Below are 25,738 nucleotides of genomic sequence, written 5' to 3'. Positions count from 1 at the left end.
CCTATTGATCTGGTCATGGACTTTGCATGTATATTGGGTATAGAAACTACCAGGAGAAAGTACAATGCACCAGCAGACATTTTAAGTTCTTCGTAACACTGTGTAATCTACTCTATGATATTATCGATATACAAACTACACTCTCATTTTCACACTGCTTTCCCTTGCAAGTCCTTAAAAACTGCACGCATTAATCAATCCTCCCTTTGACTGTGTGCTTTATTATAAGCAACCACAACCCTGGCGAAAATTCAGTATTTCGCACTAGCTGAACAGCGACGATACTCACTTGCCAATCTGCTTGAAATACCATTCCCTAGCTTTCTGATCCGGTATGGGCAAGAACGGTCCACCTCGTCCATCTCGATTCACCAGATTGATACCATTGGCCTCAAGCGACAATGATTGTAATTCCTCGAAAGGCACTTGCCAGATGACACGCAATTTCCTGAGTTGCACTTGGAGGATGCGGTTGTTGGACAGAATAGATATAGCGTCATCGCCAGGAAGATCAATATGCGCAATGTAAGAATCGTGGAAGAAGGCACCGGCGTCTTATCGAAATATCGTCAGATCTAATTTTGTTCCACATGGCAGAAACTCACCAAGATCCTTCAGCCACGATTGGCCAAGCGCTTCACGAGCAGAGAATGGCTTGATGAAACATTAGCTCCTTATCTATGACACATCGCTATATTGCGCATATGAACTTACTCGTAGAACACCATCGGATGCTATGTAACGTGGAAGCCTGACCCTATCAAGCTCGGCCTGATCAAACACTGTGGTGGTGTTCCGTATGCCCTCGGTCGAAGCAGATAGGAAATCCATCACGCCAACAGCGGGCTTCGTGAAAAGGCCCACGAAACCTTTGCCCACACCCTTGGCGAACCCTGCAGCACCTCCCTTTTCAGCGCCTTCCATGGGCTTTGACTACAAGTCCATCCTGTCAGTATCGCTAACGTTGACTAGTTCTTTGGTTTGAATAATCCACTTACAGCCACACCCTCAAAAGCGCTGGTAACGCTATCGGCAAACGCACTTGCACCCGCTGCAACGCCGTATAAAGCATGCTTGGGTTTGTTACGTCTTTGTGTCATCCGCCGTTTGCTTTGGAACTCCGCATCAAGCGTTGCTGCTGACAAACCCTTTCCAATACTACCTGTAAACTTGGTGACGCTATCTGAGATACCAAACACCGTTTTCTTGGCAAAACTTGTTGCACCCTATTCTATATGTCAGCGGTCTCCCCACAGCATAGCCCCGAAACATACTCGAGCAATTCCCAATCCAATATCCTTGTTGCCGTGCATAACCATACCGTGATAAGGCTCGTAGAAAATATCGGAAAATCCAGAGCTAATATTGTTGAAGAGGCCGACGGGGTTGCCCAAGAAATCGGCTGAGCCAAGTACTCGATAGATTTGAGAGATAAACTGTTCTTGATAATGCAGTATGACGCGCTCTTGGAGCGACGGTATGCTCAGTCGCACATTTTCAAGGAAAAGGGCACGGAAAGCGAGCGGGGCTGCGTTGACATTGCCAATCGTCATGGTTAGGGCATTTAGAGCATAATAGAAGGGATTACGGGTTGAAACTCTATGTGGACATTGTCAGGGAGCAGTCTCTCAGCTGCGTGACAGACTTACTTTTCGTCTACATTGACTCTATCAGTCCTCATAAAAGATAGTTCAAGAGCCACTGGTTGGAGTTGCAAAGCCTCAAAGAAGACGTCCGCCTTAGTGGTTGATATGTCAGGCTCCGGGATATCTTTGGGATGTTCGATGAGGACACTATACACAGTTGTTAACCACAAATCATCACTCTAGAAATAGGATACCCACTCTTGTCCTTCTTCCTTCCACGAAGCGTTTTTGAACTTGACGAAGTCAAGAAGCGCGAACAAGAAGTCTTCGTCCATTTCTATAGTCATCGACTGCAGCAGTATAGTTGCGTATTTAACAAAGATGACACCATGGGCTACACACCATATAAGTAAACGTCATTAAGTAGGGACTACCACATACATTGATCTTTTAGGACGGTGACCGATGACTGGAGTGTAGGGTGCGATTCGAGTTCCTTGCCGTCTTTGGGCACTACAGTGGGGTAGAAAATGATGGGGAACAGGCCTCCGAAAAGTTGATTATCAATTTGTATCCACTTGCAGTCCACAAAAACGTCGTAGTACTGAGGATAGTCCGAGTACCCCAGTTTGAGCCCTCTCAGAGAAAAGTAGAGTAGTTCGTCTGGCCGTCTGCTTATCACTGATATACCTATACCCTCGAGCTCGACTGTAATATTCATCGTCGGCTTTTCGCTGACTGAGATGGTCTCAAACGCCACAGTCGACGATGAAAGCGAAGTAGTACTCTCGCTACGCCTAATGCCTGCCCCTGGCCGTGTTGGTTTGTATACACTGGTTTCCTCGTTGTATGGAGAGATGGTGAGGAGCTGTGACCCGCCATCTGCTCGTACATCAATCGAGACGGTAGTAGAACGTTTGTTGGCGGTGGTGGACTGAGTGTGATCAGCGGGCACACGGCAAATAACATCATGGTGGGACTCACAGGTACTTTCATAGGTGGCTGGATTCCTATGGCCATCATGTCGATTGCGTTGGGAAGCTCCACTCCCTTCTCACCACTCGAAGTGTTCCCAGGGTCAACGTATAGCTTGATTCGTTTATTGCCAGCGGTAGGCCAGTCCCAAGCATAGTTCTGCACGGAGCGGGGAGGCAGGAAATGTACAGGACGTGCCCTTTCTCGGTCAGTCAAAGCTGGATCATGGTCCTGATGTGATCATTAACAGACTGAAAACCAACAACGAAAGCCCAAAACACTAACGATCTGTTGGAAAGCCAGCGACAGATTTGTGTCATTCCGCAAGCGGAGAGGCCAAGCATCATCCTTCTCTTTCGAGACATACAGGAAAATACTAGAACCTTCTAAGTGCGTTTCAACACGCATTAGATATGTCTTGGAATTACTCCCTGATTGTCGCCTGACAGTGATATTAGTGCGCCCAAGATCAGCAATATTGAATGGCGCGGACCTTTTCTATAATCAGTATCGCACCTATACATTGTCCGGAAGCACTCACCAAGTTACGTTCGGCTCATCAAATGCCATGGCTAACTGAGGAGGAGCCCCACGCTGCAATTGATGGATTGCAATTCGTTCACCGACACCAACAGAATACTCATGGCGGGTTCCATATTGCCGGATCTTTATGGGACGGGAGTAGATGTTTTTGACCAGGAATCTCGGAGCGATGGTGATTACCTTGGTCAGTTTATACTGCATATACTATTAATATCACCTTTAACTTCATTGCAAAAAGGACATACCTTTCCTATACCCTCCGCATATGATAGACCGACGTAATTATCATTATCTCCAGATGCACTGGGCACTACAATCTGCATGTCGGCAGATACAGGCTCGAAAGATACAGGCTAAGTCTAAAATCAGCATCAAGCAGACATAACCTTCACGTTAGAATCAACTTACTTGAGACCACTTCGAGTTATTGACTCGGATATGAAGTCGGCTGCGTCGATCTTCGTTTGGGAATGAAAATACTTTGATAACGTCAGTTGATCCCACCAATTAATCGCCGTTTGCATACTCACAAAACGGAGTGGGCGTTTCATTCTGCCAGTCATCTGTGATAAACAATAAGCTTCCACCTGCTTCCACTTCAGTGAGCCATTGTTACTCACTTTCAAATTGATCTCGTCCAGCGATAGGCCTCTGACCACCTGCCCAAGTCTTAGCAGCAAGATCAAAGGGAAGACCGGTCTTGTTCATGAATATAAAAGGACTGTAAATCTGCACTTTGAAGGCTCCTCCAGAGTTGGGATACGTACTTGGAAATCCATTAGCAGGGAAGTAACCTGGTACAACTAATCACCTACGTATAATGAAGCTTCAATGTGGTTTTTAACCCTTGCTGATCTGTCAATTGGAAGTTATCTTCGATCGGCAGCTCAGGGTCGTCTGTGTTAATGATAGCATATTCACTCTGTTTGAAGCCTACAGATCGCATTAAAAACAGGTCGTTGACGTTCATAGACTTAAAAACTCACTTGTCTCTTCCGGTGTGACGTTGAGTAGGAACATATGAGACAACTCCACAGTGTGAATAGGGCTTGAGCCACCTTTGACTAGGAAACTGCTGGAGCTAAGCCCACTGTTCTTGTCATGCACGCGGAACTTCAGGTCATAAGGTAATAGATTTTCAAGTTCCACGGGTGCTCGTAGGACTAGAGCCATACGAGGATAAATTCTCGCAGCGGGGTCTTTAGGATCGAAGTTGGCTTGGGCCTGGAAATAGAAAGCGGGTTCTTTTGGAGTTTGATGCTTGCAACTGATAGGCCGAATCGGTTTTGCTAACAAAGTCTTCCAATGGAGAGGAGCCGACCAACTAAAATCAAAACCGAATCCCCCTGCAACGGGTTAGTAACGACATAAAAAAGGCAAAGAGCACTCACGCAACGGTCTCAACCGGAATCGTTTCTCAAAAGCAGCTTCCAGAGGAAGAGGACATGATTCGCCTGGATTTATTTTCAATGCTGCAGATGCTGCTTTCCCATGAGAGTCGACCACAATCATTTCTACAGGCAGACTTGTTTTATTTTCCACATTTAAGGTAGACCTAAATGTGATGACTTTGATGTTATTCACCAATTTGATCTCACAGGCAATCTGATGTGAAACCCTGTCAAGCCGGGGGCGAAGAGTGAGGATGTGGTCACCCGCTCTATCTACTGATATATCACGCAAAGGATCCCATGGTGTGTCCTGCAGCTGTATGCCTAGAGAGTTGTGTCGAACAGCCGATATGTTCTATACTAGAGTATGAGCAAAGATGCAGTCGATACTATAAATACTTACTTCTCGGGTATGCTTACGGTCCTCAAATCTCCATGGCACATCAGCCCCATCATCCAGCCGCTTGACACCAGTAACAGCCTTCCCGAGATCTGTTGCCTCTGGCCATATCAGTATACTCAAACCAGTCAAGTTTCGAACTCTGAAAGGAGCGTCGGATCCCCGCCCAGCCATAGCCCGCTCCCCTTCTTTGCTCCAAATTGTCATTGAAGTGATAGCTAACTCAATGAAAGCAGAAGTGAGGTTGACTTCCAGACGTTCCCGAGCGCTGAGCTTGACGTTAAGTGGGCTATTCTGGGGGCCAGCAGACACACGGTTGACCTTGGGACCGTTAAGCATTGCGAGTTACGTATGACAGAGAGAGTACTCACTGTAAGATCAAAGTTCCAAGGATCTACTAACGGTTCGAAATAAGAGTTGGCCAGGTTGAAATACCGAACAGAGGTAGTAATAGATGTAGCCAATTTCAGCTACAGGCGACAATCAGTGACAGCAACAGAGAAAAAGGGCAAAGAAGAATTACATCTCCAGACCAGTCTTGGATTGACACGTTAAAAGCATCGGTAGATAAGTGAGCCATAGGCATTTCTTGAAGGTCACCGACAAGAACGAACTGGAAGCCATTGACACGTGCTTCGAGCTTAGAGACAGTCAGTTATATTATTAAACTGCATTCACAGTATCGCTACTTACTTGTTCTTTTGAGATAATCACTTGCGGTCCTTCCAAGGAACGTCTCCGCTTGCTGATGGACGTCCGACGAGTGACAGAACTACGGCGTCTGGAGCGCCTAGGGTCCATGACGGCAGCTGAAGAAGTTCCATAAGCACTATCTTTCGTCAAAGATTTTGAATCTTTCTCTGCTCTTCCTGTTCCCTCGGCTGGTGCTAATGCTTTAGCAGCAACTGTAGTAGCCTTGTTCACGATATCAATGATGAGCATAATGTTAGTGTACGACGCTCGGAAGATGACCGGGTCGGGAATTTCTACTTCGAAGCTTGTCATCTGTTGAGATCCCTTCCGCCTTGTGTCAAGAGACAAAGCCATGCTGAGATCGTCGAGGAACTTCACTCTGTCATTGGGACGATCCATTCGGCCAAAAGACATGCCAATTCTGTCAACCTTGAGAGCGAGTATACTCTGCTGTGAAAGCAAAACTTCCTTAATGTTGAGTTGAATGGCTTGAGTCTTCGGATTGGTATCGTCGGCAATGACAACAACAGTCGCTTTCACGACCTCGACTCGGAATGAAAGGGATGCACCTTGCTTGGGGCCTTCTTCAAACTCATCTGCTTGCTCTACATTCTCTTGAGGTTGCAATTCGGCGTCAGCATGTTTCTTAAACGGGCTAACAGCAAACTCGAGAAGAGCAGCCAGGGGATCAACAGCAAGAATCAATTGAGGGCTATCAACAGTGACAATGGCCAGAGCTGACGGATCCGTCCCGCCTGTCATTGTGTATTGCAGCATTCTTAACCTTGTATTAGCAAAAAATTGATAACGCTTTAACTTTCCACGTACATTTGGTTACCTTCGTGACTGGCAGGTGGAATGATATCACGAAATACGCTGTTACCCGTTCGAGTATTGGAGAATGAGAGTGTTTTGAGGGAAAATTCAGCTTCTGTCGCACCGTCCGATAATTTCTTGAAACCGAGATGGGATTTTACGAGCGCAAATCGAGCTATGCTGTTGCTCTTCAAATCGTCCTCGGTGATGGCGTCCACAGAATAGATTTCTAACGCGATGGTATCAACTGAGAAAACAAAGTCGAACGCCGTCCAGAGCTTCACATCCAATTGTCGCTGGTCTTGGGAAACAACCAGCTCCGGCTCAAGACTAACCCCCGTCGCCTCGCGTATTTCCACAGAATCTGGAGTTGAAGGAGTAGAAGTTTCAGGTGTGTCCTCTAAGGATTCTGCAGGAGTCTCGGCGTCGCTTACATCGTTAAGTGCACGAGGAAGAGCCTCCAAAACACACATCAAGAGCACATACTGCCGTTGAGTAAGGGAAAGCTTTACGTCAGACATGTTGGTAGTAATTTCAGTGTCCGCATGATGAGGATCGGATCTGTGGGCTGTACCGCCTGCTTGTCTGATGCTCGCAGTGATGGCCACGTCATCTATCATCTGCAGGATTGCCTTCTTGTCCCCAACCATAATCTCTGACGCCACGTTGATCCCACGCAAACTTGCGTCGATAGCACTAGTATCGTCGGGGTCATTAAAATACTCATTCTTGGCAATGATCTCTCCCAAACGTAGGATGAGTCGATCGGGCGAGGTAATGCCGTCCCGAGGAAGAATAATGATTGGAGTTTTGATGACCACGTCAAAGTGCATTCGTGTGACTTCTGACGCGCGTTGCACAGCCGCTTGTTGGGCGGCGTCGTAGACAGCCTTCATACGAGCAAATTTGGTAGCAAAAGCGTACAAGTCACTGATTGGTTTTTCCATAAAGGTAAACTTGAAAGAACCGGCGCGAAGGTTGACTGATGAATTGTAACCCGGGAACGTTTCCTTATCTGTTGGGTCGAAAGTCTCATAGCTGAAGTCTGCCAACTCGCCGCCCTCGATGGAAAGAAGCTTTTTGAATGAAGTGTCTGCGACAGGTTCTGGGGATAAATCTTCCAGAGAAAGATTACCGAGGCGAGCCCCTACTCGAAGACCACCATTGCGAAGCAAAATGGCTACATCCGCTGATGGTAAGGCAAGTAGCGCAAACTTGTTGCCATTGTTTTCGAGGGCGACTTGTGCGCTTGTAAGTTTCACGCGTATGCGCATCTTATCTGTAGAAGGCTGAGCCTCCTCTTGATCCACTCCCAGGACCTGAGTTTCTACGCCTTGAGATGGCTGGTTGACTGATGATTGGTTGTTGGGTACAAAAGTGGTCATTATGAAGTCGTAGAGGTACAGAATAGGTTCAGGAGATATCGTGAATTTGAATGTAGAAAGCTCAGTGTCAATGCTGGTATCAACCCCTTCGTGCTTGGTCATAAACTCTGGCGAGTCTTTTTGAGCCTTCAGGTACTTGACTTGAACCAGCTTCAGATCGGAAGGTGAATTGCCGCCCTCACTTGCCGAGGACAGGAGTGGCCGACGGGCACTGCCCTGCTCAATCATGGCAAGGGTAACAGACCGAAGGAATAGGTCCACAGACATGTCCCATTTACGTAGAGCAAAAGTGAGACCGAAGCCTTCGAGCACAGCGTCCGCCAAAGGTCTTTCCGTAGTCGGCGAAACCGACTTGAACAACGATGCTTGAAGCTTGCCGACGGAGAAAGAAAACTCAAATGTGACTTGTCGAAGAGCACTTTTTTGACTCTGTACTTCATCAGTATGAGTTGACGGTGGTATGGTCCAAAGGGACTTACTTCCGTTTGTTGATCGTGGGCCTCGTAGAATCGGTCCCCCTTATCACCATTTGAGCTACCATCATCCAGAGTGTCTCGTTCCTCAGTGGTTCTCGCAGAGATAATAGACCGGTCATCTTCAAAATTGTACTCCTCAATCTCTCTCTGGCCAAAGTGCCTTCGACCCTGTGCAGCGGTTGTCGGGGTAACATGCTCTTGTTGAGTTTGATCACTTTCAAACTTCGGGATCGATACATCGATAAACTTCATAAGAGCCTGGTACTTTCGGTCGGAAAAGTTAACGTGGAGCTCGGGCAATTCACCGGCGACCTTGAATCTCGTCAGGTTGGGCGCGTTAACAATAGCGTTCTGCACCGTAAACGACATGCCGATTCGTTCAAGGATATGAAATTCGTAGGACGAGGAGCTGTGAGTGTCCTCCAATGCTCGCATACAAGCTTCGACGTCATCGCCCATCAAAAGCTAGAATGTTTGAGCTTTGATATGTAGAAAAGAGAAAATACACATACCTGGGTCGATTCTAATCTCAAATCTAGCCTGTCGTACATCAAGTCCTCCAACTGCTTATAGTCATCCTCATTGTATTGTCTACCCCGCTTGCTTTGCACTTCTTGAAGTTGCTCCTTGTCTGCTAGCTTGCTCCCGACAAAAATATGACCGGCGTCAAGAACAAGTGTTTGGGATTGTTTGACCTTGACACTACAGGAGAGTCAGATTATGGCCATATCCCAGTGATGCAGAAGAGACTCACTCCATGGGAATGATGATGATAGGGGCATTCATATCAACACGAAGGTCGATCGTCTTTAAGGTATTTCGTCAGAATTGATTGCAACTTCCGAGTAACATACTCACTTTGTGCTGCTCAAGAGCATATTCCAAACCAGCTCGAGTTTCTTTTCTGATTCCGTCCAAAGTCTGCCCTGCAGCGTCCAGCAAAGCTCCAATTGACTCAAGCTGGCTCTCAGGCGGTCTGAAGAATCGTACTACAGCTTCCACATATCCACGATGGTAGATAATCTCCAAATGTCTCATCTTAACAGTCACCGCGTTATCTGCTCTGCCATCTAATGGGTTGTGTTCGACTTCCATCAAGAAGAATGGATCTTTATCGTCTGTGAGGTGTTCTTCAACCGCATCCATAGCAGCCTGTATGCCTTGCTCATTAAGGCCAGCTTGCCGAGCTTGACCGCCTGCATTCTTCACAAGGTCTTTGACGTGCACGATCTGGGGATATAAGGAGTCCGGAGTAGTTCCGTCATACACACGAAAACCACCGAGAGCAAACTTGCCCTTCATAGAGTCCGTAAGCTGGACAGCGTCGGCAGAGAAGGAGTCAAATACAAGTGCCATGACATCTGTGCACTTTCCGTGAGGATCTGTGCGGAGTGAAAATGACCCCTTGTTGAGCTTGGCCGATACACGAGCTTTCATAAAGTCGCGAGGGGTAGCTTCGATCGTCTCTTGAGCGGCCGAAGAATCGTAGTCTATGATATCGTCCAGCTCTTTCTTCTCCTCCTCGGATATACCACCATCGATGTCTGAGGATCTCGCAGAAGGCCCCCAAAGCCATTGACCCCAAGTTTGAGTCTGAGGTTGGTTTTTCTGCCTTTCCAGTTCCATCTTTCTGCGCGTAGCAGCATCTTTCTTGGCCTTGGCTCTAGCGACGGATCTGAAGAAGCGGATATCTTCGTACGATGACCTCACTTCAATACCGCTCAAGGCGGTCGCCTCATCCACAGGTAGTTGCTTCCCTTCAGGCAATGCAAGTTTCTTGACGAACAAATCGACATACTGTTTCCTTGTATCTCTTCTCTCTTGCAGATAATCCCAAGACCACCTTCTGTTTCTTTCGTGCACTTCGGACCGTATAGCTTCTAGAGCAAACTTTAAACGCGCCTGAGCGGGATTGGCCTTGAACTGCTCTTCTGATGGACGGAATTTGTGATATTGATGAGTTCGGCGATAGAAGTGGAATACGTCAATGACGGATAAGACGTCTCTATACTGATCACGATCAATGACTACGCCAATCTCGTCGAAGATCACTTGGGCATCAAATTTGGGAGTATCGTTTGACATGTGCTTGTTGATAATCGCCTGCAGGATCCTTAGATACAACTAGAAGATAAAGGAAAAGCAACTTACCCTGGCTTCTCCAGTGACGGGTTTCAAGATGTATTGGTGATTGTGTGGGCCATCCAGCTACATAATTTGTCAGAGGGGTTCAAAATTCTAATGTTAAGACCTACCATGTCTTTGAGAGCCTGTATTGTCTCTGATCGTTCTTCCGGGCCCTTTTCCAAACTCTCAGTATCAGTGTCAAAGTAGATTGCCAAGGCTTCAAGCTGAACAAGTTTGTGAACGCCATGAAGGCTGTCGTGGATGAACGCCTCCATCCAGTTGGCATCGGTGGATACTGCTTTGAATTCATTGAGCGTCACTCCCGCCGCGAAAGGATGCTTCAAATCGTGTCAGTACTGTTGCTTGTATACTGTGTAATGGAACTTACGTCTGGAGTGCTGGTGCCGTCTTCATAACGGATATGGATGCCCTTGATGTGGATCTGCACATTATCAACCACCTTGGACACGATCGCGCCGACATAAGTTTGCTTGGTCTCCTCATTGCCGCCTTGCGGCCCCATCTGGCTGGCGGCACTATCTACTGCCTCTGCGCTTTTGAGTTTTTCTTGCTTCGTTGCTTGTTCCACTCTCTCGTCTTCTTCTGGATCCACCTTTCCTGGCGGTCGTGCTCGCGCCAACACGTAGATGTCATCGATGACTATCTTGACGGGCTGAGTTTTGAGGGCGGTCCATGGAATTGAGATCGACAGTGTACCAATGTCGCCTGCCACAATTTCTACTGGCAGACCAAACCTTTCCAACAATGATTTCTTGAGATGCAATCCGTGGAACTGAAGATTACCTGATCGGAATTCAGTTCAGCGACTGAGATCTTACGCTCTGAGGCCGTAAATGATACGACTTACCACTGAAGAGCGATAGAGATAGGTCTTGAGCATTCAGATTTTCCACATATGGTGACACGTAGACGTTCAGTAAGCCAAGAGCGGCATTCTTGAGCGCCTGCATCGCGAACGGCTGAACAGGTCACGCTCAGCTGGCGATTGAAGGGAATTAAAGGTGATGTTGTGTCCTTATATATAGGGAGCGGAAACGTGGCGTATCCGAAGAGGGACAAACTTGTAAAGATCTAGAAGGAACTGAACAGCACGTAATGGTTATGGATGTTCCCCGTGCCGGTTCTTCTTATGGTCAAAAGAGCGAAAGATCTCAAGCAGTAATAAGTAGTCATCTGCGGGGGCAACATGATGGAGCGTCATCGCACGTGCTTTTGATTCCGCTCCCGCGTCGGGCGCACCACAGTACTGGTACGATAGAGGGCAGAGGTTGTCGAGCAGACGACGGGTTTTAATGGCCATTACATCCAGTTTATGAGTTTGCCAGTATACATGCCAGTAGAACCAAACCGGGTTTTAATGGCCATTATATCCAGTTTATGAGTTTGCCAGTATACATGCCAGTAGAACCAAACTATGTATGAGTATATGCTAGAACCCAAGCCCATGCCCGCCCAAAAAGTGAAAATCGAGAATAATACACACAAAATCAACAATAAACCATACACGTTAAACCCGCTTGTAATCCAAGACGCTTTTATTAGGCAACAACTTCGGCTGTGCCATCCTGAACCAACCCCATCTTCTCACTCTCCTCTTGCGCCGCTCTACTTCTCTCGATAGCGCTTTCCAAGTCCCTCAACTCTCGCTCCTTCCTGAGCTTGTTGATCTCATCCAAGATTTCCCCTGCACCCATCCCTCTCAATCTCCGAGCACATTCTTCACCGAACTGCTCTGCTTGACGGTATGATCGCACAAGGACAGGAGGAGGGGTAAAGAGGACATGTTTGGATCCATCAGTAGAGGTGACACAAGAATGGAGAGTGAGCTTCGCTAGGCGTGTTCGAAGTGGAGGGAGAGAGTGAGATGAGAAAGTGGGCGTGGATGGAGTAGGGGCGGAGGTAGTGTCTACAAGACCAGAGAACCACAGCATAGGTGAGTCTCCTTCAAGAGGAATCTCTTCTTGGCCCTTGAAAGGATCCTCCACACCCTCAAGTAGTTCGGGATGCGCAGCAACCTCGTCCTCGTCAAGCTCGACGAGCTCAGACTCTACACCGACCGGGACAGAGCAGCCTCCTTCCAAAACCCTCAAGCAACCTCTTTCGGCACCGCAAGACCATTCAGTTTGCCAGTGGCCTAATCCCCTTAAACAGTTTCGAACGCGAGGGTCGGTGGATCGAATTTCGATGGCAAGAGCACCTTGGCCGACAGCGTGCATGAGGGTTGGAGAGGAAAGGGGCGAAGTGGCACGATGGGCCATGCCTAAACGTTCGAGGCCAGACATGGCGAGAATAAGAGCAGAAAATGGCGATTGGGGGTTGTCCAGTTTGTTGAATCGTGTGTTGAGGTTTCCGCGCTGCATATCGGCAGTAAGCATGGCATAAAAGGTATTTTTTAGCAAAAACAAAATTTACCATATCCTCAAAAACGAGATTGGGGAAAGCCCTTTTTAATTGCGCTACTCTCCTCACACTACCTGTACCAACAACAGCTCCGTCGGGCAAATCTTCCAGTCTTTTGTACGGTAATCCCTGCTTGACTACCAAAGCATCGCGAGGATCATGCCTCTTGGCCATACATCCAATTTCGCATCCGTCCTTGAGAACGGTAGGCACATCCTTGAGGGAGTGCACGAGCATGTCAAAGTGACCGTTGATGAGTCGAGCTTCGAGCTCATCAGTCCATAGGGATTTTGCGGGCTGGGTAGAGGAGTATGGGGAGAGGAGGTGGAGTGGGGTAGTCTGGTTTCGGTCACCAACAGTGGTCATAGACTCAATGGAGAAAGTGTAGGGATGCACGAACGGCACATCACCTTGTTCGGCATCGTCACCTTCCTCTCTAGTCTCGCCGAATTTGCTGCCTGCGCCGGAATGGAGACGTCGAAGATCGTCTGCGACGTGACCTGTTTGTACGAGGGCGAGGTTTGACTTGCGCGTGCCGAGAATGAAAGTGTTTGTCTGGGACTTCATTGCGAGGAGAAGTGCACGGTCTGGCAAGGGACTGCGGTTGGAGGTGTTTGTGGTGGTGTGGAAGGGGCAAGACATGGCTGAGGGTTTGGATAATTTGAGGTGATGAGGAAAAGAGAAAGGGGTCGCCGCAAAACACTGGTTTTTAAAGCGACCCTTGCTCCATTTTCACCCGACAAGGAAATTAGTGGCGCATGTCTCTCCGACCAATCCAAACGCGCCAATTTTACACGACGACATCATACGATGCATAGTGGTGGGATATGTCTCCTCCTTGATTGGCCTCCGTGATCTTTTTGTCGGAATGACCGTGTCCGTCGATACTGCAGCCAGCCTGAGCGTACAGGCCTGCTTAGGATGCATCATGAACCGAAACGGCAGCGCCTTCTTATTATTATGCTGTACAAAAACCGTAATTTAGTGGACTCCTCCCGCTAAACCGCTCGACCGCTCGTATCGACAATTTCCGCGCTCCTCGATCCTTGACAGTTGGCATGGGTATATGCATTGCTAGGGTTTGATAGATGTTTCACTACTTGGGTGGCTATTTTGGAAGTGGCCATGGAGTAATAGCGTAGTAAACTCCTGCTGCAAGCCGTCACATGAACTGGCTGATGCATATGCAGACTTTTATACAAATACGTGCAGCTGTTGCCTTAATTATATAATACAGTGGCGAATCAGCACCATGCAAGGAGTTGCAGGGCTTTCCAGCCTGGTCGGAGGTCGGCCAATGTCCGTCGAGGGTGTCTGGTAGTTACGTAATACGCATGAGACCTCCACCACGAAGAGCGAGGGGTTCTCTGTATGGGTAATGGTATTCTGACTCGCAGCTCGCCTGCAGCCGCCCCCGCCTGATCCCACGGCCCGCCCCCGATGTCCTCGCTCAGTCTCACCAGAGACTGGCTTCACTCCGTCCTCCGCCCCTTCCCCGCCCGTGAGACCATCACACAGGAGGTCCTCTACGTCCTCCAGCAACGCCGCACCCTCGCCGTCAAGACAGACGCTTTCAGTGAGTCTCCGCACAGCACTGGTTCGACTCCCGTCCTGACACTGTATAGCCTTTGACTCGGGACATACCGCGCTTCTTCTCCTCCTCCATGGAACGCTCCCAGTCACCTACCGTGGCGCCATCTACCAGATACCCATACATCTCTGGGTACCTCATGAGTACCCACGCGCTCCTCCCTTAATCTTTGTAATGCCAACCAAGGACATGGGTGTGAGGAAAAGTAGAGAGGTTGAGCCATCAGGCAGAGTCAGAGAGGAAGTCGTGGAGGGATGGTGGAGGGCTTGGGAGGTGCGTTTGCCTTGATGTCAACAGGAGCGCACGCGACACTGACGCAGGCACCAGGTTAAGAATCTTGACATGCTATTGAAACATTTAGCAGATGTGTTTTCAGCTGCACCACCGGTATATGCTAAGCCATCCACACCTTCCCAGAGTCAAGGCTTGCCACCCGGGGCTCGCACATCAACTCCAGAGGGGCAAACAGGAGCCCCTCAGCCCCCAATTCCCGTTACCCGGCCGACCTTTGGTCATCCGAATCCAGAAGTAAGATTTGCTGCATTCACCTTGAATATGGACTAATAAACATCTAGATACTTCCCGTTTACAGATCAGCACCAACTCCGCCGCCTCATCCATACTCCCATAATCCCACCCGTCAACTCTCTCCGCCGACGTCTTCCGCGCCGCAACATGTTCAAACTCCTAGAGAATCACAATATATGTCAAATCAACCTCGCCAAACCCAATCTCCAAGCCCGTCGGCATCTGCTCCTCCTGTTCCTCAGAGACCTTACTCCGGTGTAGGTCCATTACCTCAAGTTGCAGGGTCACTCCAGCAGCATTATACAGGACCCCAACAGGTATGGCAAGGAGTACCTGCATCAAGGCCACCACCTCCAGCTGGTATGATGAGCTCCCAAAGTACAGCAGCAGGACAACCCTGGCCCATTCCATCAGGCGAGAATGGTAATAATGCTGTTCATCCTAGTCAACAGATAAACCATCCCCCGTCTCATCCACATCAGGCTCAGAAATCTCAAAGCCTTCCAGTGCCACGGCAACCCCCACAGGATCTTTTATCTTCCCCTGGAACACAACCCACGGTCCTCAGCAACGAATCGGATGGTGCATCCGGCCCTCCACCTATTCCGCCTTCGAAACCCCCTCCTCCCTCCCTCCTGCACCTTCACTCCATCCTTCTCCCACACCTCAACGCGTCCCTGCCTCCTCTCATGAACTCTCTTCATTCATCCGTGGAGCACCTGAGAGCAAGGCAAGAAGATTTAGTGACTGGTGAACCGGCGATACGAGATGAGATGGCGAGACTTGAGGCTGTGAAAAAGGTGTGCGATTCAGTGGGCAAGAAAATGGAGGAAGTGGTTGCCAAGGGCGGAGAAAGGGTCGCAGACCTGGAATCCAAGGGCGAAGTGGCGGTCGACGAACTTGTGTGTGGGATCTCCATTGTACACAATCAGTAAGTTGCGACTACCATCCCTTTGTACAACCATACTAAAACTTTGCATTATCAGGCTAGTGGACTTGGTAGCGGAAGATAACGCCATCGAAGATACAATTTACCATATGACTCGAGCCCTTGACGCGGAACGCGTCGATCTTGACCGATATCTCAAATCCATCAGGTCACTGGCAAGAGAACAGTACATGAAAAGGGCGCTCATAGAGAGGATTCTTCAAGGGATGGGTCAGAAGCAAGGATGGTGAGATGTAAAGGGCTATGCATAGTTTGAAGACCAGCAAGGATCTACTTTTTCGTCAGATCACTATGGGCGATTAATCCGGCTTTGAGGATCATTCAGTATCTGATAACTGGGATTAGAAAGTTGATGATACCCACGATAGACATAGCGTTGATTAGCGACTGTTGTCACATGGACTCCTTCATTCTTCATATTCTGTAGTAAATTGGCCTCATCCCACGGATCCATCTTCTTTTTCTCACTGCTCTTGGCGGCAGGAACAGCTTTTCGACAAAGAAAATACAAGATTGCCTGTTCACCGTTTTAGTCATGGTCTCTCTGTCTGCATATCCCAGTCCTCGATGATAGACCTACTACACCGGCTAGTGAACCTAGAATGGCGCCAATGATTACACCGACGTTTGGCGCACCCCCTTCAGTAGCCGCCGACAAGGCAGTGGCCCCACTATTACTTGCTGTGTTACTACTGCTGCCATCGCTGCTGATTACACCTGTGCTTGATGGACCGACTGTAGTCGTGAGTCCATCGACCGTGCCACTATACAAACACATGGTGAGTCTCACTCAATACTCTTATGAAATCGGGCACAGCCTACATAAATCCAACCCTTCCCTTAGGTCCGTTTACTGTAAATTCATCAATAACTAAAGTTCCGCCGCCTTCAGCTTCAAGAATTAGAGTATGAGTGTCGCTTGTGTCCAAGTTAGTAGCAAAATAAAGTAAGGTTCCATGCACAGTGGCATTGTTGGCGCTATCAAGCGTTGCTGCAGTCTTCGAATCTAAACTGACCGAGAATGTTGAACAGAAGGGACATGAGACCCCTGATACCATTACCGAAGCACCTGGTCGATCATACAAGTCAGCTTCAGTATTATAATAAACTTGGCAACTGGCCCCAAAAGTCTCACCAGTGAACATGACCTGAGCCGTGGCTCCTGCGGTTGATGTCATAGACAGCGAGGAGTTGTAATCTGAAGACGATACTTGCACGGGCTGGCTATTAGCCTCCACGGACGTGAAGCCTGTGTACTGTATCAATAAGGAAGAATCATCCAATGACACGCTCTCTGTGTCTGAACTGACACATCAAATCAATTATAAGTGTTTCATATCATTCATATTGACGGATAGTACCGACTCACCCCTCTGGAGCAAGCTCTGTCTCCACCCACGCTCCCTCAAAGATAAAATCGTCGTCACAGTCGCCCTGACAGGAGACTTCTATGGTAAAAGTTTGTGCACTAAAATCTCCTCCCGAGCTCGTCCAATTCTGACCCGATTTCCAGTCCTGAGGATCGTTGGAATTTTGCTGCATGGTGACGTCGTATGAGTCTGGGGCCGAGAATATTGGAACAAATGAAGTAGCTACGCGGTTCCCACATGTCAAGTCAGATATAATGATGATCCGATGATTTCTCAGACAAAGAAACACTGACCATATATAGCAGGTATTATGACCCCAGCCATGCCCGTTGTTGAATGATACGTCGTCGTTCCTCCTCCCCCATTGGCGGCGGCGACTGTGGTAGTCGAGTTTAAGCCCGCTGAACCTACCCATGAGTTCAACCCTTGACCAGCAAAGTACGCCTCAGCGGGTGAGTAGAAAAAAAGAGGCGAGGCGTCAGAAATCCATAGTAGTTGAGACATACCGCCGCCCGAGGTATGACTGCTTGAAAGAGGAAAGCGTAGCAACGAGTAGCGTCCAGCGCGTCTTAATACGGCTGCTGTTGTAGTAGTCGTCGAATAACGAGTTTATAAGTGTGGATGTAAAGGTTTAGCTTGGCGGAGCTCGATCGATGGCGGTACACAGCAAAGCCCGTCACAGGCATCAGTTGTATAACAGAGGACATAAGCTAAATTTAATGATGTGTGATGACCATACAGGGAGCCAGATTTGAAAGGAGTAATTTTGAGAAAGGGGTTCGAAAGGAAAGGTGGGGATAGTAAAAAAAAAGAGAACGAACGAAAGAGCGAGCTAACGAACAGCCAGCCCGCCGGGCTTTGTGCTACTACGTAGTTATTTGGCGTTGTTGTTACATAACTACCTCCTCAAGTTATAGATATATACTCAATACAGTCGAACATACTGCAAATGATAAGCCAAATATTGTAAGCCTATAGCAGATGACTACTGGTTGATAACTCTTATAAGTGCATAAGCACTTGCTATTCTCATGATATAACAGCAACTGCAAATCGTCGTCAGAGGCCTTTTTGTGGACCATGGGCAAGAACCTAGACAAAATAAAGCTTGGCTTTCTTTCCCCCATTAGGTCCATATCCACGCCAAAATATCTACTTGTAACAACATCTATATGATAGACTGTACATCCTCAGGCAATGTCCCGTCCGGCCTTGCCTGACAAATATCTAAAAGTATCTTGTATCAGCCTACTGGGCCTTCCATTCGCAAAGTATTTCAATAAAAAATAAAAAATAAACGTACCACATCTCCCATGATCCATCAGATTTATAAAAGTACAGAGGCGGCATCTCCACCCTGGTTGACCGTCTTCTCGTGGAAAGGCATCTTCTCCCCTACCCAATTCCTTGCTCATTTGTGGGGTAGCGGGTGAAATGATAGATGGTCTACCCCCCAAGGCTGAAGTTGACTCGCCTGGGAAACTTGAACGTTCCTTTTTGATTGATTTGGTAGTAAAGGGTAGAGGGGCTTGGTGTTGCAATTTGCGTATTTTTGAAGGACCGGATGACTCTGGCGGTGGGCGCTTCACCGAAGGTTTGGTTTCTGAAGAATCCGAGGAGTTGGTAGAAGTGATGGGCCGATATACATTAGGAGGAGTGATGTAATCCTCCCATCCACCCCTTAACCCATCTTTCTCTTCCTCGTCCATTTCATCCATCTCCTTCTTCCGATCTTCAACGCTCAAATGCGGATCAGGGATCTCTTCAATTCCGTCGTCGCTACTTTCATCTTCGTCCTCTGAATTGGAAGACATGGGTTCGAGTTTATGCTTGGTGTCTCGTGACGGACCAGCAAGCGCACGCAGACGAGCTTCAGCCGCTTCAGCTCTTAAGGCTGCTGCTGATTTGGATTTCGCACTAACGTTTCACACATCGTTAAGCCAGACATTTCAACGCTAATCATTGCCCACACCTACACTTTGCTTCTTGTATTACTCTCAGCCCACCAAGGATTTTCTTGCTCCCACATCTCTCCCGCTTGCTTCCTGGCGCGAGCCAGAGGCATTCCGCCCCGAGTGAGCATTTGTATTTTGTCGTCTACAAACGCTTTCCGTTCTTCGCGATCCTGTTTCGTAATAACTATATTCATATGAGTAATTCATTGTGAAAAGACCACAGCGGCGTGATCATCTCACCTCGTATACCATCCAACCTCAACCCATTATCTCCCATATCCGCATTATTCCTTCGCCCTGCTTTTTTCCTGTATTCTGTTTGACGTCCAGAACGGTGTGAGGCCTCACCTTTGACAAGGCCTGTTGTACGGTTTGCCTGCCGCCGAGGTCCTCTGCGAGCCTTCTTGGCATCCCTTTGGCATAAAAGTTAAGAATACGAATTGACAGCAGTTACAGAGGTGTACGCACGATGAGCTGACACCACAGATATATTCCGGGAAATCAGAAGGTCGAAGCCCTTCACCGCCCATGCGGACACTATCCGCCAAACGTTTCCCGTCGGACCAGAAACCGTCACCATAATAGCCACGGGCTTGTAGCTTCGCAACATCGGCTTTGATCTCTCGCATTAGCTGTATTATTAGTGGATGAGTGTATATTTTTGATTATTTCCTGCATAGACTCGCACTTTTTGGAACTTTGGCCCGTGGTTCATTTGCTGTAATGGCATTATTATTTACTATTTGCTTGTTAGTGAAACGACTTGCCTCGATGTGAGCCATCTTCAGTAAGGCATGAAACTTGTCAGTTCAGATTATCGCACAAAGTGAACTAACCCTACCTCGTGGCACATGACTGAAATGATATAAGGCATCCTGACGAGTGCTCTTCAGTACACAGCTGTGTTTTGCACATATTATTATCTTACGGCAAGAACCTCCCGGAAGGACCCCTCAATACTAGCTCGATGCTCTGGAAAGTTAGTGAGTAAACGACAACGGCTTGGACGTGCCAAATCATCCCCACCTGTCCGTGATTCCAGTTCCTGCCAGCAAACTTTGTAGCATCAGCCTTTTCCGATTCGCCAGTCGCCTGTCGAGGTTGACTTACTACCCGATTGAACTCGGCTTCTTCCAAAGTACCAATTTGCATGAAGCGGTCTTTCATGATTGTTCTCATCTGCACTCTCGCATGAGATCCACTCCGTGGCGAGTACGGGATATGCTGACCTACCTGAGCAGCTTTTGGAGTTGCCTATGAGCTATTTTGATCGACGTATGAACAAGAGGAAACTAGTATAACACGTACCAACGGCTCGCAATATGTCCTCGGCATCCTAAAGACACAATGTCAGCTGGAAGCACCCCAGAAGCTGGCAAACCGCATACTGTATGGTCTGCCTTGTTCTGAAGAGATCTAATAAATACCACATAGCTGCAGAGAAGTCAACAGTAGCTCGATGGGCAGTTGCGAGAACTGCTGACGGGTTTGGGTTAGCCTGTCTCTCGTTGAGACGACTGCATATTGTCAGCGCGGGCTGCTGCAAAGTCCGCTGAGCTTACATCTGCGGGGCCTGCATGCTTATGGCTATGGAGTGGTGCAGGGCCTAGCTGGTGAGTGATCAAGAGTAAGTGGTGATGTGCCACAAGCGGCAAACGCCGCCAGGGAGGTGTTAAGGAGGCGATATCCGCAGGGGGGAGTTGTCTGTTGTATGTCTTCCTTGCGCACCATGTTCTCGCACGCCCCGCCCCATCTCCCCCACCAGCACCAGCACCATCCTCTCCAGCACCAGTCTCTGCACCGCCCCCCGACGGCCCCCTCCACCCCGGACACGGAGCACTCCACCCACACGTGGGCGCCCACGCCGAGCTTCCCCCAGCACATGAGCCAGCAGCTCCAGCCGGCGTCAAACATCCCCGCCTACCTCTTCGACAGGCGCCAGTTCCCCTACTCGGCGCCCTCCGCAGACGCCACGAGGCAGAATGCTGCACACACCCCCCAGATAGCAGCAGCCCAGTCGACCACGCCGGGCGCATCCGCCTCTGGCCCACTGCTCCCGCAAAATCTCGCCCAACACCTGAACAATCCGCCACCGCCCACCGGCTCCCAGCAGTCCATCAACCCGCCCATGCAGACCCAGGCTGGACCTGGCACCGGTAGCGTCGCTGGCGCTGCGGCCGGAGGCAAGGTTCTTCTGATGCCCAACGGCGCGCCGCCCCCTGCAGGGAGCGACGAGGAGAAGATCTACATCCTCATCACCGAGTTGCTTGAGCCAGAAACACGGGAGGCAGCGCTTTTGGAATTGAGCAAAAAGAGAGAGCTTTACGAAGATTTGGCATTGGTCCTTTGGGGCGGTTTTGGTGCGTCTTTTTGACAATGGATGTAAGGTAGGCTGACGTGATACAGGTATCATGAGCTCCCTGCTGCTCGAGATCGTCGCCGTCTATCCAGCTCTTTCCCCGCCATCCTTGACGGCGCATGCTTCCAACCGGGTATGCAATGCGCTCGCTCTCCTTCAGTGTGTCGCGAGCCATTCCGACACAAGAGCACTGTTCTTAAATGGTGAGCACATGAAATGGTACATTGACTACGGAGGCTAAAGGAAAATAGCGCACATTCCCCTGTTTTTATATCCCTTTCTCAACACGACCAGTAAAACCCGACCGTTTGAGTATCTTCGATTAACATCATTGGGCGTTATCGGTGCTCTCGTCAAAGTAAGAATATCTCGGTATGGGCTGCGGGTAGCTTGCTCACTTTATGTACAGCAAAATGACAACTCGGATGTCATCAACTTCCTTCTCTCTACCGAAATCATTCCTCTGTGTCTCAGAATAATGGAAACTGGCTCGGAACTTTCCAAGACTGTGGCCATCTTTATCGTTCAAAAGATCCTCGCAGATGATTTGGGATTACAATATATCTGCCAAACGTATGAGAGATTTTATGCGGTTGGGACAGTGTTGGCCAACATGGTGGACGCTCTTGTGGAGAGTCAGGCGGTTCGTTTGTTAAAGCATGTGGTTAGATGTTATTTGAGGATGAGTGACAACCCCAGGTACGTCGTTGGTCTCCAAACACGGTCACAACTGTCGGGCTCATCGCGATATCCGCAGGGCAAGAGAGGCTCTTCGTGCCTGCCTTCCAAAGGCTTTGCAGGATAACACCTTCAACCCCCTTCTCAAGGGCGATATGGTTACCAAGCGATGCCTTCAGACCCTCTTAATGAATCTCAACGAGCGGCCCTCTTCTGACATTCAATAAGCAATCCACCTTGTTTAACACCTATTTAGGTCGTTTACTACCACAAAAATGGCGCATTGGCAAGAGCGCGCCACGGCACTTTGCATCAACCTCATACGCATTTAAATACCAGCACTATCATACCCTCAATAGCTTTGTTTGTCATGATCTTCCAATTTCGAATCAGCTTGTACTTTTCTATCGCTACGACCAGGTACATACAACAGTTTCTCCTTTTTTTCTTCCTTTTTAGCCATCCCCCATAGGGGTTGTTCACTAGTTCGTAATTAATCGAGTCTTTGGTCCGTTTTTCGATTGTGATATGTGGTGTGATACATTAATTAGAAGATAAAGGAAGAATATATATGCAATTTGCGTTTGTACTACCTTTTTTTGGGATACCCAAGCAAAAAAAAAATCAAAAAATCACTAGTGGCAACAAGCAGGTTTTGTGCCATTACTGATTGATGTACAACGACCAAATACAGTACTTGTACAATGCATATGACTGTTTTACAACTGCAGTTCTCGGCGGGCGATCCAAGAAACACTACGTGCTCCCCGACTATATCTACCGCCTTAAGGTCTACACATCAACCCTCTCACATTCACAGGCAGCAACTTTGCAGCCTCTTCCTTGCTCATTTTCTTCAGCGCTGGAAGAGGGTAGAATTTACTGAGCGCTACGAGTTCCAACCTGAGACGCTTCAGTTCTTCATCGTTAATCTTCTCGGGTTCTTCTGATACAGCTGCGTCTCGTGGTTGAGGGGGATGAGAGGTAACCGACTCGGAAATAAGAGACGGTTTATCGGTGATAGCAGCTGCTGAATCGGCCTCCATCTTGATTCTCTTAGTCTCCCCTTCAACCCCATTTCCTTCTTCCCTCTTCCGCTTCCCGGCCAGGTATTGTTTTTGAACGCTCATTTTCTCTACCAGCCTTCTCAGCTCCTCACCGGTCCACTCCAATCCAACATTGACTCCACTCTTGCCACCGACCCCTTGGTACATGAAATCACCTTCCTCCCGCAAGAGCGGCTTGATATCCATGGGATTTGATGGGCCCGTGAGCAGACGAAGTGCGACACGGGCATATGCGGCCTTGGCCAAAGGAAGGATGTAATCGGGACGTGCAGATAAAGGCGAAAGATGGCCAAGGGTGTCGTGAATCGTTTGTCGGGTAGAAGTTTGGAGGAAGGGCGTGTGGTAGCTGGTCATGACGTATTCGTCCAGCGGAAGCTGCTCGCTTCCCAAATTTGGCTTGGTATCCTGCTCGCCAGACAAATCCTTCTCGGCACCCTCCTTCATCGCTCCCTTGACGAACCTATTAAGACTATCAATGTATGCCTCCCCTATCACGCCCCCAGTGGCCATCTCCCTCACCCAATCGCCTGCTGTTCTTCTGAGCGGCCCATCATATATATTTACAAGATTAGGTGGCGGGGCTGATTCACCCTTTTTTAATCGAGGATAAACTGGCCGGATGTGTTCGGAAAGAATATCTTCTTCTTCAGATAGATTCGGTATACGCTGACGTAAGAAGGATATTTCGGATGATATGGAAGGATACTGGCCGAAATCGTAAGGGACAAAATCATGGAGGGGCACCTTGTCCAATCGAGGCTCCCCAGGATTAAACGGTAAGGGAGCTTGCTGAGCCGCTGACTGGGGTGGTGGTGGAGGCATTTCCAGTTCCCACCAGTTTGTCTCATTCCTCAGCGCCTGCCAGTCAGGGACCTTTCTCCATTCTTCACCTGTCCTCACCCGCCACGGATCAAAGAGCAAGTGGATATCATCCGCTTCTGCGATATCGCGACTACCGTCTGTCGTCCAGTTGCGCCATTTCCCGCCAAACTTTTCACGCGCACGAGAGATACGCTTGTTGTACATACGTTTACCTCCGTTGAGATTCCACCCGACTGCTCGGGCCATAACACTGTTGGGTGGGAAAGAAAGCATCTCTTCCGGAATGTAAAGATGGGGAGGCACATCGTCCCTTGCCTTCCTCTCTTCCAGAGCGGCTGTCAACTCGCGGGTAGAAAGGACAGATGTCGCTCTGGCGGGTGTGGCAGAGTCTCGAGGACTGGAAGGAGGGGTCAAAACAAGAGGGCGAGAACGTTCAATGTGCTTGAGACCATGGGCGAGGATGATCCCTGCCGATTTGTGAGGGACTGACCCGGGCGGATTGAACTTTTGCGCAGCACTTGCAAGTGTTCGAAGATCAGCCTATTCAATTTACTTGTTAGTAGTCACCCGTAAGGAGCTGATAGCAGTACATAGTAGGGTACTCACCTCAATTTGTTCAATATTTCGGTACTCGTTGCGATCAACCTTGGCTTGCATGGTGCCCATATCCATCATATTATCTTCTCCGCCGATAACATCAAGATAGTCAGGGAAAGCCTCCAGGTCGACTATATGCTCATCAGCGTAAATCCTACTTTTAAATCAAGGTTTAAGAGGACTGACCAGGTTCTTCAAACAGCGCATAGTCATCCTTTTTTCTAATTTCGACCATAATCTTCTGCAAAAGCTCTTTCAATGGCTTTTTCACACGCATCCACTTGGTCGGTCGTTTGCCTGTTCCAGGGGTCTCTTCACCGCCGTTCTGCGATGGTGTTGATATACCAGTAACTTCTTCAGCTGGCGGAATGGACGAAGAAGCAGGCGATATATCTTCGGGCTCAGCCTTGACCTGTGTGGGTGTCTCGGGAATAGCAGCACTGGGTTTTGACGGCGTAGTGGAAGTTGAGGACAACAATCTTTGAGGGATGGCAGACGGCGGCCGTCTAGGGCCAGTCTTTTTCTTGGACGCTAAGGGTTTTGCAGATTTCTTGATAGATGACTTCTTACCGGGACTTGTTTGGGCTTTTGATGCAGACCCCGAAGGAGTTATGGGGTTGGCAGGGGAAGATGCAGTCGACGGGACAGGAGTCGCCACAGTTGAAAGGTCCGCAGTGGAAGACCCTACCGCCGGAAGACTTATACGGAAGGCGGATGGACCGGCGGCATTGGGCTTGAGTTTGGGGCGCGGCAAAAGGGAAGACGAGTTGGCATCGTGGGCGTCTATGGGAGGAGCGGCGCGCTTGCCCTTCTTATTGTGTGTGGGAGTAGGGGTGGAGGGTTGGTGTATGTTTGTGAGAGAGAGCTTGAGCTTTATTGGCGGGAGGCCTTGTGGGGGAGAGTTTACCATGAGGGCCGGTGGACGTGGTGGGTGGAGGTTCGGAGACGGCTGGTCGCTCGATGGAATTATTTCAGCGAGAGACTCAGAGGGGACTTTTGTCAATCTACG

General features: G+C 48.8%; 8 protein-coding genes across 8 annotated transcripts in view; 3 read left to right on the top strand and 5 right to left on the bottom strand.

Moving 5' to 3' along the window:
* The window catches only part of CNC02270 (expressed protein), a 2,312-nt gene extending 2,274 nt beyond the window's left edge, over window positions 1-38 (top strand). Inside the window, exon 5 of the mRNA XM_569505.2 lies at window positions 1-38. This exon is cut by the window's left edge and continues 413 nt beyond it. The gene's annotated coding sequence lies outside the window, so the exon portion shown is untranslated.
* Window positions 24-11,529, bottom strand: CNC02260 (late endosome to vacuole transport-related protein, putative). The gene is made up of 32 exons (XM_024656723.1): window positions 11,261-11,529; window positions 10,781-11,196; window positions 10,521-10,730; window positions 10,417-10,473; window positions 9,124-10,368; window positions 9,020-9,072; window positions 8,778-8,967; window positions 8,269-8,730; window positions 6,417-8,218; window positions 5,589-6,366; window positions 5,419-5,535; window positions 5,267-5,365; window positions 4,899-5,216; window positions 4,496-4,850; window positions 4,091-4,450; window positions 3,920-4,037; window positions 3,725-3,870; window positions 3,635-3,667; window positions 3,513-3,583; window positions 3,350-3,457; window positions 3,103-3,299; window positions 2,847-3,054; window positions 2,571-2,792; window positions 2,028-2,520; window positions 1,845-1,980; window positions 1,650-1,793; window positions 1,275-1,599; window positions 999-1,226; window positions 715-933; window positions 606-654; window positions 290-554; window positions 24-240 (listed from the first exon to the last, which is right to left on the bottom strand). The coding sequence occupies exons 1-32, from the start codon at window positions 11,361-11,363 to the stop codon at window positions 195-197; spliced, it is 9,573 nt and encodes a 3,190-aa protein (XP_024512383.1). The 5' UTR covers window positions 11,364-11,529; the 3' UTR covers window positions 24-194.
* Window positions 11,530-11,790: 261 nt separating this feature from the next.
* Window positions 11,791-13,469, bottom strand: CNC02250 (hydroxymethylbilane synthase, putative). Its single transcript, XM_569501.2, has 2 exons — window positions 12,826-13,469; window positions 11,791-12,767 (listed from the first exon to the last, which is right to left on the bottom strand). Exons 1-2 carry the CDS (start codon window positions 13,453-13,455, stop codon window positions 11,952-11,954), a joined length of 1,446 nt encoding a protein of 481 aa, XP_569501.1. The 5' UTR covers window positions 13,456-13,469; the 3' UTR covers window positions 11,791-11,951.
* Window positions 13,470-14,222: 753 nt separating this feature from the next.
* Window positions 14,223-16,287, top strand: CNC02240 (conserved hypothetical protein). Its single transcript, XM_569499.2, has 5 exons — window positions 14,223-14,389; window positions 14,439-14,677; window positions 14,732-14,932; window positions 14,980-15,863; window positions 15,919-16,287. The coding sequence occupies exons 1-5, from the start codon at window positions 14,254-14,256 to the stop codon at window positions 16,109-16,111; spliced, it is 1,653 nt and encodes a 550-aa protein (XP_569499.1). The 5' UTR covers window positions 14,223-14,253; the 3' UTR covers window positions 16,112-16,287.
* CNC02230 (expressed protein) lies at window positions 15,918-18,036 on the bottom strand. The gene is made up of 7 exons (XM_024656722.1): window positions 17,545-18,036; window positions 17,251-17,473; window positions 17,017-17,186; window positions 16,704-16,950; window positions 16,462-16,645; window positions 16,245-16,398; window positions 15,918-16,189 (listed from the first exon to the last, which is right to left on the bottom strand). The coding sequence occupies exons 1-7, from the start codon at window positions 17,753-17,755 to the stop codon at window positions 16,152-16,154; spliced, it is 1,227 nt and encodes a 408-aa protein (XP_024512552.1). The 5' UTR covers window positions 17,756-18,036; the 3' UTR covers window positions 15,918-16,151.
* Window positions 18,037-18,153: 117 nt separating this feature from the next.
* CNC02220 (expressed protein) lies at window positions 18,154-20,832 on the bottom strand. Its single transcript, XM_024656721.1, has 16 exons — window positions 20,769-20,832; window positions 20,691-20,723; window positions 20,595-20,640; window positions 20,515-20,542; window positions 20,440-20,447; window positions 20,317-20,385; window positions 20,233-20,262; window positions 20,135-20,178; window positions 20,048-20,081; window positions 19,974-19,988; window positions 19,895-19,924; window positions 19,675-19,838; window positions 19,447-19,619; window positions 19,228-19,390; window positions 18,555-19,168; window positions 18,154-18,478 (listed from the first exon to the last, which is right to left on the bottom strand). Exons 1-16 carry the CDS (start codon window positions 20,783-20,785, stop codon window positions 18,420-18,422), a joined length of 1,527 nt encoding a protein of 508 aa, XP_024512551.1. The 5' UTR covers window positions 20,786-20,832; the 3' UTR covers window positions 18,154-18,419.
* Window positions 20,833-20,934: 102 nt separating this feature from the next.
* CNC02210 (regulation of transcription from Pol II promoter-related protein, putative) lies at window positions 20,935-22,845 on the top strand. The gene is made up of 5 exons (XM_569497.2): window positions 20,935-21,566; window positions 21,613-21,768; window positions 21,817-21,923; window positions 21,975-22,264; window positions 22,323-22,845. Exons 1-5 carry the CDS (start codon window positions 20,936-20,938, stop codon window positions 22,468-22,470), a joined length of 1,332 nt encoding a protein of 443 aa, XP_569497.1. The 5' UTR covers window position 20,935; the 3' UTR covers window positions 22,471-22,845.
* A 95-nt stretch (window positions 22,846-22,940) lies between these two features.
* On the bottom strand, window positions 22,941-25,681 carry CNC02200 (hypothetical protein). Its single transcript, XM_569495.2, has 3 exons — window positions 24,916-25,681; window positions 24,739-24,860; window positions 22,941-24,672 (listed from the first exon to the last, which is right to left on the bottom strand). Exons 1-3 carry the CDS (start codon window positions 25,637-25,639, stop codon window positions 23,029-23,031), a joined length of 2,490 nt encoding a protein of 829 aa, XP_569495.1. The 5' UTR covers window positions 25,640-25,681; the 3' UTR covers window positions 22,941-23,028.
* Between the last annotated feature and the right edge of the window lie 57 nt (window positions 25,682-25,738).

This window comes from Cryptococcus neoformans, assembly GCF_000091045.1.
Source record: "Cryptococcus neoformans var. neoformans JEC21 chromosome 3 sequence".
Lineage (NCBI taxonomy): Eukaryota > Fungi > Basidiomycota > Tremellomycetes > Tremellales > Cryptococcaceae > Cryptococcus > Cryptococcus deneoformans.
Note: the sequence above shows the minus strand (reverse complement) of the source record. Positions and strands in the feature narration are given on the sequence as shown.

Excerpts from the sequence above, each read along its gene's own strand:
- CNC02220 (XM_024656721.1), bottom strand. Across the intron at positions 20,543-20,594 it reads AGAACAAGGCAGACCATACA|GATGCCGAGGACATATTGCG; the intron begins GTATGCGGTTTG and ends TTGTGTCTTTAG. Across the intron at positions 19,169-19,227 it reads AGTAATACAAGAAGCAAAGT|TGCGAAATCCAAATCAGCAG; the intron begins GTAGGTGTGGGC and ends GTGAAACGTTAG.
- CNC02230 (XM_024656722.1), bottom strand. The coding sequence starts at position 17,755 with ATGTCTCAACTACTATGGATTTCTGACGCCTCGCCTCTTTTTTTCTAC. Across the intron at positions 17,474-17,544 it reads CATAATACCTGCTATATATG|CTACTTCATTTGTTCCAATA; the intron begins GTCAGTGTTTCT and ends GGAACCGCGTAG. Across the intron at positions 16,951-17,016 it reads GGCTCAGGTCATGTTCACTG|GTGCTTCGGTAATGGTATCA; the intron begins GTGAGACTTTTG and ends ATGATCGACCAG.
- CNC02200 (XM_569495.2), bottom strand. The coding sequence starts at position 25,639 with ATGGTAAACTCTCCCCCACAAGGCCTCCCGCCAATAAAGCTCAAGCTC. Across the intron at positions 24,861-24,915 it reads TGCGCTGTTTGAAGAACCTG|TCGACCTGGAGGCTTTCCCT; the intron begins GTCAGTCCTCTT and ends ATGAGCATATAG. Across the intron at positions 24,673-24,738 it reads GAAATATTGAACAAATTGAG|GCTGATCTTCGAACACTTGC; the intron begins GTGAGTACCCTA and ends TAAATTGAATAG.
- CNC02260 (XM_024656723.1), bottom strand. The coding sequence starts at position 11,363 with ATGCAGGCGCTCAAGAATGCCGCTCTTGGCTTACTGAACGTCTACGTG. Across the intron at positions 11,197-11,260 it reads ATCTCTATCGCTCTTCAGTG|GTAATCTTCAGTTCCACGGA; the intron begins GTAAGTCGTATC and ends AATTCCGATCAG. Across the intron at positions 8,968-9,019 it reads ATCATCATCATTCCCATGGA|TGTCAAGGTCAAACAATCCC; the intron begins GTGAGTCTCTTC and ends ACTCTCCTGTAG.
- CNC02210 (XM_569497.2), top strand. The coding sequence starts at position 20,936 with ATGTTCTCGCACGCCCCGCCCCATCTCCCCCACCAGCACCAGCACCAT. Across the intron at positions 21,567-21,612 it reads GGTCCTTTGGGGCGGTTTTG|GTATCATGAGCTCCCTGCTG; the intron begins GTGCGTCTTTTT and ends GACGTGATACAG. Across the intron at positions 21,924-21,974 it reads TTATCGGTGCTCTCGTCAAA|CAAAATGACAACTCGGATGT; the intron begins GTAAGAATATCT and ends CTTTATGTACAG.
- CNC02250 (XM_569501.2), bottom strand. The coding sequence starts at position 13,455 with ATGTCTTGCCCCTTCCACACCACCACAAACACCTCCAACCGCAGTCCC. Across the intron at positions 12,768-12,825 it reads ATCTCGTTTTTGAGGATATG|CGCGGAAACCTCAACACACG; the intron begins GTAAATTTTGTT and ends GCCGATATGCAG.
- CNC02240 (XM_569499.2), top strand. The coding sequence starts at position 14,254 with ATGTCCTCGCTCAGTCTCACCAGAGACTGGCTTCACTCCGTCCTCCGC. Across the intron at positions 14,933-14,979 it reads TTGGTCATCCGAATCCAGAA|ATACTTCCCGTTTACAGATC; the intron begins GTAAGATTTGCT and ends ATAAACATCTAG. Across the intron at positions 15,864-15,918 it reads ATCTCCATTGTACACAATCA|GCTAGTGGACTTGGTAGCGG; the intron begins GTAAGTTGCGAC and ends TTGCATTATCAG.